General features: G+C 38.7%; 1 protein-coding gene across 9 annotated transcripts in view; it reads left to right on the forward strand.

Moving 5' to 3' along the window:
• Positions 1 to 8,515, forward strand: part of LOC27206568 (protein madd-4) — a 41,116-nt gene extending 32,601 nt beyond the window's left edge. For 5 of the 9 annotated variants that reach the window (XM_039294893.2, XM_016180517.3, XM_016180515.3 and 2 more), the window contains 5 exons: positions 725 to 847; positions 5,145 to 5,516; positions 6,023 to 6,379; positions 6,440 to 6,590; positions 7,240 to 8,515. In XM_039294893.2, coding sequence (XP_039150827.1) covers positions 725 to 847; positions 5,145 to 5,516; positions 6,023 to 6,379; positions 6,440 to 6,590; positions 7,240 to 7,385 — 1,149 coding nt within the window. In that variant the 3' untranslated portion in view covers positions 7,386 to 8,515. Of the gene's footprint in view, positions 1 to 486; positions 689 to 724; positions 848 to 5,144; positions 5,517 to 5,626; positions 6,380 to 6,439; positions 6,591 to 7,239 lie in introns of those variants that run through there. The other 4 variants (XM_039294845.2, XM_039294948.2, XM_016180519.3 and 1 more) reach the window with 4 other exon arrangements.
• Positions 8,516 to 11,021: the final 2,506 nt, after the last annotated feature.

Consider the following 11,021-nt stretch of genomic DNA (forward strand, 5'->3'; position numbering starts at 1 on the left):
ACGTTGGAACGCTGCCCCCTTAATGTTTGCACAATTTCGTTGTGTATGGACATAAGTCGGTTTCTTTTGTCTCGTGTCCACATCTTGTAATTTGATAGTTTTCCTCATATTAACGAAAGAATTATCTTTGCCAACTGTCAGACTTTTATGTGGCTGCCTCTGTATCTTATGCGACTATATAGAGATAACGTATGCACAATGCACAGCTAAGCCGAGACAGAGAAAGCGTAAACTAAACCTATGTATGGCTAGACTACAACAAAATCTAAGGTATTGATTGGCAAAACTTTCTTGCTGTGTCCTTGATTAGGAGGGCTTTATTATTCGGCTTTTGTCAACTCCACCTCGTCAAATCTCTGTTTGTCTGCTGTACTACTTCCTTCATACTCGTATAGTGTTGTACAAATATTAAAGTTATTTATGCAGACGTTTATGTAAATATATCTGTAATACATTTGTTTCCGAAATTACTGCATTCGCTTTCAGGTTGAACCGTTTTAACAGCTCCACAGTATTCTCCCGTTCCCTTTAAAAAACCTGACTTCATCTCGCCTAGCACAATCTCCCATAATATATTACGCTCATATCCATATCCGCATATTAAAACCATATTGCTAATAAATAACGCCGCACTTAATAACTCTTCTCGCCATATTTCTTTCTTAACCCAACCCAATCCCCGTCCAATACATATATATCTACCTGTGAGGCCGTGTCTCTGCAGCTTTCACAATTAGTGCAATCCGAAGACAGAATACCACAGCCGGCGAGCGCCAGTAGCGGCGGTAGTCGCACCAAGACTCTGCTGGCTATGCCATATTTCCAGGCTCTGCTTAGCAATCTCCAGGTGAGACGCATCCCTTTGCATCCGGCAGCACTCTGTGAGCCCTATTTCGTTTTTGTTTGACCTCAATCTCACATTTCGATGGCAACTGTTTATATTTAGGGTCATTTCGATCTTTCGATGCTTTCGGTACATTTGGTTTGTTTGCTTTAATTGAATGAATTCTGCGAACAGTGCACACACATTTTGGTATCTGTAAATAAAATGGAATACATCCTGTGTAAGCCCACTGCAAAAAAAATTATAGCACATCAAATTTTAAATACACCCTTCAATGCACTTAGTTGTACATTATTTAAATAAAGCTTTATTGAACAAATAGGTACATATTCATTTTCTTTAAAGAAATTATCGGATGTTAGGTGCTAAATAATTAAAATAGTCTTACGTACGAAATATAATTTTTTAATTCTTTTATATACGTAAATATAGTTAAATAAAAACAAAACCGCTATCGAATTTTTTTGAATTTTTGATTCGACAGATGTAGCGACTGTTTAATAAAAATTAATTTATTTGGATAAAATCTAACGTTCAGCAATGAAAAAACAGTGAATGCTTCTAACGAAACAAAACAAATTCAAATTTTACGGGGTTACAAGAGAGTTAATCCCCAATTCGACCAAATACAATTATTAACCCACAAGTGATATATATTATATAAAAGATTTTTTTTATCATATGCTTGGCATGCTTTCAAATTATTTTTACGATTTGTTCTATGATTTTTAGTGATGTTATTATGTTTTCTACTCTCAAAAATAACTTACCAACTTTGTCTTTGTATTTTACAAATCGTAACATAAATATATTTCGGTTTATTCGGGGCCCTGTGAAAATATTTTACAACACATCCAACATCTAAAAATAACACTACGGGAACCATTTTCGAATTTACCGTAAACATGACAAAAAACGTAGGTAAACTTTATACAATTACCACTACAATGCCCGATTCCACTCGAAAAACAGCTTTTTACTAAACTCCCCGCGCGTAAACAGTTTATCTGAAACTTAAAATTTTCTCAGCCTTGAGGAATTTAATTGGTACCAAATAATTTTAATTACTCATTTTTTATAATAATTTTCTCCTTTTATCTGAAAAGAGAGAACTTTTTGCGCGCTTGTCATGTTTATTGTTTATTGCATTTTGCATATATAGTGTTCTCGGTCATAAACTCTTGTTTATATCCCCCTTTCGTTATTATATATACTTAATTCCACTACTCAATTTCAGTAATTAATGATTGTAGAATTTGTGTATAAAGAAGATCCTTATCGATTTATGTCAAAACATATGTTTTAATTCTTTGTATTTGTAATTTATAAACAAGCAACACACAACCTTTAAAAATTGTAATTCTGTTTAAAGCTCGATCAGAATATATATTATTTATCAAATATTAAGCCAAATCATGAAAAACATCATACCCAGCTTTAGTCTTAAGAATAATTAATATTTTTTATCGGATAGTCTGTTTCGGTTTTTCATTCGTGCACGATATAAATGCATAATTCAACATAAATATATTGATATAGATATATATATATATATATTTACACATATATAATTTACAAAAACAATTTTAAAAAAAAAAACTTATATTTATACCCGAGCTGATCGTTGGCTTGCTATAGTTTCATATGCTGGCAACGTACGTTAGTGTAATCGGCAACTGCCCGTAAATGTTTCTGAGCTGGGTGGAGGGGAGGTTGGCCCAAACGCTCTTTTGTTGGTAAAGCCCCATCATTCTGCAACATTTTTCGTAACCTTTTTCAACACAGCATCACAACCAACAACGCTTTATGGGTCTGAATGCCAATTACAATATTATTTTTCATATATTCTCACATTATGTTTAGTAGCGCCTTGGTAATTGTGCAATTGTAATAGGTGACTTAAAAATCACGACAAAATATTGCCACATACCGAATTATGATCGCTTAAAAAGTCAAAATGGTGACAACCCTAATGAAAATCAAGAGAGAAAGCTATATTCGAGTTCCCCGACTCTCAGACACCCAGTACTCAGAGACTGCAAGTGCAAATGAACAAAAATAAAACAAAAAATATATGTGCAATGACAGCATTGGTAAACCGATAGAAATTGGCATAAAAAATAATAAGCCGGAAAAAATCAAGGGATCAAGGGATCACCTAAAAGAGTCACATTACCTTGTAATTAGTGTGCCATTGTTCTAGGTGTGACAAACGGAATATACTAAGTCCATTATTTACAAACTGATGGCGCCATTAAAACCAATTTGCCAGCATATTTATGAGAGTTTTCGCGGCGAACCACCAACCGTACACCACAAAAAATTTGCACTCATTGCTTCACATATGCCAGCTAATGGGTGACAATAAATTAATTTGCGTGCGTTTTGCGGACTAGTTAATTGTAATATTTATGAGCTTATATCTTGAAAAGTGTAATTCTTGGTTATTTGCACTTTTACATGGTCTAGCGAAAAAAATAATTGTGAACGACAGTCCACGTAGTGGCGAAGCGCACCTGGTTGGTGCACTTATATAGCGTGCCTATTAAGTAAACTTGTTTGTGGTTTGTTGAGGTTTTTTATCGAATAGAGCGCAAAGAAATTAGTATAAAAAAACACAAAATAATATGAAAAAATCGGACAGATAAGATATTTTCGATTGTGTTATTCGAATTGTTATCCATGGCATCCGTGGTCCCCCTGTTACAACAACTATGAATGCAAATTCTATGCAGAACTCATTCTGTGACCAATAAAGCAGGCATTGGTTTCCATGGAAACGTGAAACATGGCACTTGCTGATTTCCCTGATTAACTTTTACAATTTATTGCCTGAGCAAGATATTGAATTTTCGTTCTATTCATTATTAAGCCGGGACTGTTGGTGCGGCTAGGAATGCTCAACGACTTCCTAATTAACTAAGTAACTGCATTCTGGCCCTTTCTATTACCAGACCCCTTTAGATGACTTATTTCGTGTATGGCGACAGCCCTTGCATACCAGGCGTAAGAATTTAAATTTGACAATGTGCGCAGTCCAATGCTATCTTTTCACAGTGGACTAATAAGTCCTATTGCCTATTCCTGTGACCGAATAGGCAATGCAGTACATTTTTAGTATATTACTATATATTATTAATATATATATAAATATCCAAATTCAGAGCTCATACTTGTTGCACCGATTACATACCCAACTCGCGATCCTGATGCGACATTCCGGGCCGAGAGAACTTTCATTTATCCAGGCAACAAATTTGGCAATACATTCTGACTACTTCATTGTGGAATACCAAGGCAGGAACTGTGTGCTAATTACAGTGATCAGGCGAAATGAATTGCAGCGGGGGGATTTAGATTGCTTAGCAAGCCCCTTGTAATGCCAAAAATTTGTATGGTAATCCCACAGGCTGTAGTATTGGCAAGATCCAAACACCAGCAGCAGGAATAACACCAACAATTCCTATTGCTGTAACAACAATAAACGGCAACTGGGACTTCGGTGAGGGCCTACTTCTTTGGGGCAGCAAATGGTGAAGTAGTGCAGCAAGTTTAAGCGCTGTATATGCAGACATCAATGCAGCAACGACAGAAGTAATGTAAGGTGCTTTTTTCGGTTGCAGTCCAGCAAAACTCTTTAATTCCCACCCAACTCTGCTGCGACACCGAGTCCGGGCAGCTGAAAGTGCAAACGGCCAGAGATATGACATGTTGTTTGACAAATGTTTCATGGGGAACTGCAAAGGAGAATTTTTGGGTTTAAAATGTGGAGAGCCACAAAATGATGAGGAATTAAATGGAATTTACGATACCTTTCAATAGTTCAATGGTTTTCCAGTTCGATAATTAACAAAATTTGTCAAGTGGGCAAACTCTTATCGAGAAAATTTTAGAGGAGTCACAGACATCAGGTCTAGCTGAGTTGACATGGCGGCAAAGTAATTACAGAAGGGGGTAATCAGAGAGGAGGTATAAGATAGGCCGACTTTGTTCGCAAGCTCAGTGACTAATCGGACTTTGCAAATCAGTGAACGTGAAGCAATTGATGATGGTAATTCAAGTGAGCATGGAGCATGGAACACCATACCCATCCGCCCCGAACCCCAAAACCATTAAAGCATTTACGTAGCTCGTGTATGCATAGCGCTGCAGTAGATTTAGTAAACCGGAAACGGAAACGCGGTGGCTGTCGAGCACTAAAGTTTAGCCTGCCATATGGAACAAATGAAATACGATTCGCTTGAGCCAGAGGACCACAATACGTTTTCCAATGGCAAAACTAATGATATTTCGCCCACAGTTGCTATGGCCGCTGCAGCGCTTCAAAGACTCTCGTGGTCAGCACTTGCTTCAAGGAGAGGCGCTCAAGTTCGGCATTGATTTAAACGGCAAAGACTTTGATCGGGACGAGTCGGAGCGTGTTCCGGCAAAGCAGCTTCCACCAGAAGTATCGCATTCGCCCTCGGACCCAGAGTACAATGCGCAGTCGAAGTTCGGTGCGGAAGCGGAGGACATTCCGCCACACATGCCACACGCTCGATGGGAAACGGGAGCTTCAGCTTCGACTACGGCGGTGCCAAGCCTTCCGAGCGGCGGTTTCGTCTACAGATGGATGTTGGGCGAATGGTCCCAGTGTTCGCAAGTGTGTGGTGCTGCCGGCAGTGGTTTGCAGGTAAGTGAATTGGACCCAGTGGTTGTCAGGACTGTTTAGTACCCTTGCAACTACTCAGCCAGCAACATAGCTATGCATGAAACTTTCCCTAAAGTTTCTCGCTTTTACAGGTGGGAATATAGGTCGGAGATGGCCGAATCAGACCAATAAATAATATAGCTCTTAAAAGAATAATCGAAAAATAATTAGAGAGAATGCTATAGTCGAGTTCCCCGACTATCAGATATCCGTTAAGTATATGTATTTGTATGCGAACGCGCAATTTCATCATTTTTCTGGGGTATCAATAGAAAATGGGAAATAAAATGATCAAAAATTTTAAAACTATTTAAAAGTGTTAAAATTTCTTAAAAGTGTGAAAAGATGCGTGACAAATCGATATAAATTTACAGGGTAGAGAAGGACAAAATTATTTACAGCATAAGTCACAAGACCCCATGCTTTTTATTTCATTGTCGGGAGGAAACAATAAAGATATACAAGTCATTCTTCCTTTACTCCCCAAGCGGCGCACGGTGAGCTGCCAGAGAGCTGCAAAAGCCACGAGCTACGACAGTACTAGCGACACGGAGAACATTGTCGTCGGTAATTCAGAATGCTCCGCGCACGGCCTGGAGCTGCCCGATTTTTTTCAGAGCTGCGGCAACGAGGCATGCCCGCAGTGGAGCAAGGGCGACTGGACTCCCTGCCAGCGATCCCACTGCCACGGAACGAATACTGCCATGCAGCGCCGCGAAGTGACGTGCCGCTACCCCAACGGTACGGAGGGAAGCGTCTGCGACGAGTACGAGAAACCTGCGATGCGGCAGGAATGCTACAATGAGCGGTGCAAGGGAGTGTGGCGCGTGGAGCCTTGGTCCGAGGTGGGTCCTGGATCACCTATTAGCCGTGTTAAATATTAATGCCCCCTTTACTCCCACCAGTGCAATGCTCCGTGCGGCCGTCAGGGCATCAAGTACCGCATCCTGCAGTGCGTCTGGTACGGAAGTCGCCGCCCAGCAGGAAATGTGTGCAAGCACCAGGCACGCCCGCCGGTTATGAAGGTGTGCAAAAGTCCGGCATGCCAGGCGCAGTGTGAGTATCGAAATAACGGTAAAAATGGTAGAATTACTAGTAGAATTAAGGTTTTAAAGTAAAAGAGCATACTAGATTCGTTGGAATGTACATATGTAACAGGTAGAAGAAATCGTTTCCGACCCTATAAAGTATAAACATATATATATTTTTGAACACTAGAATAATTATTCTATTGTCTTTGCTAATACCCACAAACCGCCACATCCACACATTGGAAAAATGTTTTTTTCTTTTCGTCTTACTATTTGTCTGACCCATTGTATAAATGTAGTGTATTTTTGGTTTCAATTTTATAATTTGTCTTGCGAATATCTATCGATATGCTCTCCCCCGAGCTGAGAAACGGGTATCTGATAGTTGGGGAACTCGACTATAGCTTTCTCTCTGGTTTTTGTTATACTTGCCCGACGTACTAAACTTACAAATTGTTGTGCATCTAAAGAAACAATCTAATAAACAATACAATACAATAATAATACAATAATAATGGCATCGCATGTAAATCCGTGTGAATGAAAAACGAATGTACTGACAATGTACAATGGCTACTTTACACCACTATGATGTGACCTGATACGCCGCTTTTCTGTTCATACGTTTCACAATGTTTTGAAAATCAGCTGACGCTTCCTTTTCTCATCCGCAGTGTCGTCCTCGTCCTCTCAGTTATGTCGGGATTCCTCACGCTATTGCCGTAATGCCAGCGCCATGGGCTTGTGTCGACTTCATCGCTACAAGCAGAAATGCTGCGGGTCCTGCCAGCAGCACCATAATCAACCTCTTATTCTCTAACTCTGCTGCTACCTACCAATATAGCAAGGGTATTTTAAGAACTCAGCAAGCAATTACCCTAGGTACCGTAATTAGCGTCTATAGCGTATATAACTTATCCATGTGTATGCCACGTCCGCACTTGCATGAATATAGCTTAATATAGTGTGAATGTTCTTATGCACGAACGTATTATTTATAAAACATTCAATGCAAAAAACCCGATTTAACACATGAATCTGAAATAAGCTTAAAGAAGCTTAAGCTTGAATAAGATCTGCTGTGACCTGTTTTTAAAGGGTCATCGATTACACATTATGCACTGCAAGTTTTAGCAGCATGTGACAAGTTCAATTTAAACCTCCCAATTCGTAAGTGTATGTATGTCAAGCAATCATAAACAATTGAATCGCGAAAAATATTCGGAACAAGAATAATTACTAGTTTAGGGTAACTAAGCTATTATTAGCTAGCTAAAAATGAATGCAAGAGTTTGGGAAAAAGATTAATAAGTACACAAAATGTTCGACTAGCAGCAAATTTAAAGTAAACAGCAGAAATCACTAGAGACACGTAATAAAAGAGAAATCCGCACTATTACCTGGTGCAATTGAAACCGAATATAAATGTGTAAATATAGAGAAGGACAAATGACATCCATTGTCGGTTCATAGCACTGAAATTAGTTTCGATAACTACTAAGAATTTTGTAAATAAATCGGATTTCTTTCTAAATCAACACTTTATTTAAAGGCAAGTCAGGTAATAAGTGAACGTCGAACTATTTGGATTACTTATATATACGCCTAATTGTAATTAGTTTTATATGGAAATATTGTTTTTATATTTACAACTTATAAACACTAGATAAACTCTAAATAGTACTGCAGCATACTATAGCTAACTATAGCCGAATATATCGCAATTGTTGAAGCGTAACTAAATATATAAGCTGTTAAGGGAAAGTTATTATTAATAAGCCCACGAGTAAATGAAACAGTAACCAATATCATACGCCTAGAGACCCAAGCAAAACTAAACGCTATCGCAGCTCAAAAAATCGCATAGCTCAGCAAGGATTTAACAAATTTGCGATGGATTGTACAAAAATTGGAACAAGTTGGAATAAATATTTAATAAATACCAATAAATTAAATGTATTTTTGTACTTGGTTGACTTGCCAGATAAACAATTCCCTAAATATTATATTTTTTGTGGAGTTTTATAACAAAAACAAGAGAGAATGCTATATTCAGGTTCCCCGAATATCAGATACCCGTTACTCAGCTAGTGTGAATGCGAACGCGAAATTTCATAATTTTTCTGAGATATCGATAAGATATTGTTTAATAAAATGAGAAAAAATTTTAAGAATTTTAAAAATTTTGGGCGTGGCAGTTTTGCGAGGTTATAGGCCGTTAGAGTGGGGCAGGGGATTTTTTTTGTCAAATCGATACAAATTTACAAGATTAATAAAAATATCCATCAATTTTTTAAAAATGTTGGCGTGGCAGCTTGGGGCGGTTTAACGGCGTAGGAGTGGGCGTGGCAACATGGGTCAACAAACTTGCGCTGCGTCTTTGTCTCTAGAATCTCAACCTTCTAGCTTTAAAAGTTCCTGAGATATCGACGTTCATACGGACAGACGGACATGGCTAGATCGACTCGGATATTGATTCTGATCAAAAATATATATACTTTATATAGTCGCAAACGCTTCCTTCTGCTTGTTACATACTTTTCAACGAATCTACTCGTAGAGTAAACGGGTATAACAAACATACATATTTACGAATTCAAACCGAGAGCCTAATAAAAAAAAGAACACAGTTGGGTTTTTTATTATTATTAAACGTTTTTATTAATTCCAATAAAGAAAGAACTAGAGCCTTTGGATTATCACTAGGTTGGATAATGGACTTCGAATTTGAAGTGGGCTTAGCAGTGTTATCGCGATTGATAACGTACTCAGAACTGAACTAGTATATGGGGACATGTTTGGTCTTATATAGGCAGATTGGGATAGCTTAAGAGCGAAGTTTAAGAGAATAAAGTTATAAAGAAAGGAGACGATTGTATGGGCGGAAGTTTTTGTTATTTCAGTTGGCTCCCCAATGATCGAATGTTTAGGGGACGTGGGCTCGCTACAGAGTCTAGACTTTGGAACATGATGCTGTCCGTAAATGACAGCTAAGCTTAATCGAAGGGCTCTCGATCTTTGATTACATTGTTACATTGATTACATTGTTTACATATTGAAAACAATAGTGTGTGTGGTTGGGGAGTTGTGGGTGTAGAATGGATATGTTACTATATAGTAAAATAGTTTTTAATTTGAGTCGAATAAATGATCCGTATTTGAACTAAGATCAACGCCGAAATAAATAAAATTGCTGTGAGAAAATCTTAGATGTACTGGGTTAGTGGGTTGTTTACTTGATCTGCGCGAGAGCGCTTTTTGCTTATGCTTATGTACGTACATATGAAAAAGAATTCTTATGTGCTACGTGACTATGTGCCTGCCTAGTGGCTGGGTTCTGATTTCGGCTTAAGTGGATGCGCAATATCAAGAAATGTTTGTTTATTTAACAAGGAATCGATGCGGTGGACCACCGCGGTCGGTCTTTTGTATAAGTGAATTATATAGAAGGCATAATTACGTTACTATATATATATAGTAACGTATTTGCGTCACCCAAACCGGTCAATTCATCATTTTAATAATTCACCTAATTGATTTCCATACTGTATGTTCACGTGGCTGCGACACTTGCTACACCAGGAAGCAGAATTTCTCCTACCCAGAGTAGACGCAGTATACTTCCACAAAACGCTTCAGTTCTCATACATCAAATGATGAGCTAGACGAGAATTTTCCAGAACAGGAGACGCACGCGCCCACAACATTTACAAAAGGTTATCAAATCGTCTTAACAAAGTTCTGGTGAAAAACAAACAAGACCACTTTGACCAAATGCTGGAAAATGCAAGTCCTGATGCATCGACTAACTACTCGCTGTGGAAACTCACTAATAAGGCTCCCATCAGAAATCCGGCTGGTGGTTGGTGCGACTCCAGTCAGGAGAAGGCCGATATCTTTGCAAGCAGCTTAGAGGATAGATTTAAGCCATTGAATCTTACTCCGGCAGAACACCGGCACCAACAGGGTGCAAACACTCTTGGACCAACCTTTTCAAATGGCCCTTCCCACAAACCCTGTTACTTTGGAAGAGGTAGTAACGCAGACCAAAAAGCTCAAACCTAAAAAATCGCCTGGTGAGGACCTCCTAGATAACAGGATGCTCAAACTCCTTCCCATCAAAGCTGTACTTTTCTTAGTCCTATTGTTCAATAGCGCTCTAAGGCTGGGACACTTTCCAAGCAAATGGAAATCAGCAATCATAACCATGATTCCTGGAAAGCAACCCACTGAAGTAGATGCATATAGGCCCATTAGTCTTCTACCCGCGCTAGGGAAAATGTTAGAAAGGGTAATACTAGAACGCATCCTCAAACTTCCAAGCGTGAGTCAAGCTATTCCAATGTGGCAGTTCGGTTTCCGAAAAAGTCATGGCACTCCAGAACAGCTACACCGATTGACAAACTTTGCTCTGGAGGCAATGGAGGACAAGATGTATACAACAGCTGTATTCATG

This window comes from Drosophila simulans, chromosome 2L (genome assembly GCF_016746395.2).
Source record: "Drosophila simulans strain w501 chromosome 2L, Prin_Dsim_3.1, whole genome shotgun sequence".
Taxonomy (NCBI): domain Eukaryota; kingdom Metazoa; phylum Arthropoda; class Insecta; order Diptera; family Drosophilidae; genus Drosophila; species Drosophila simulans.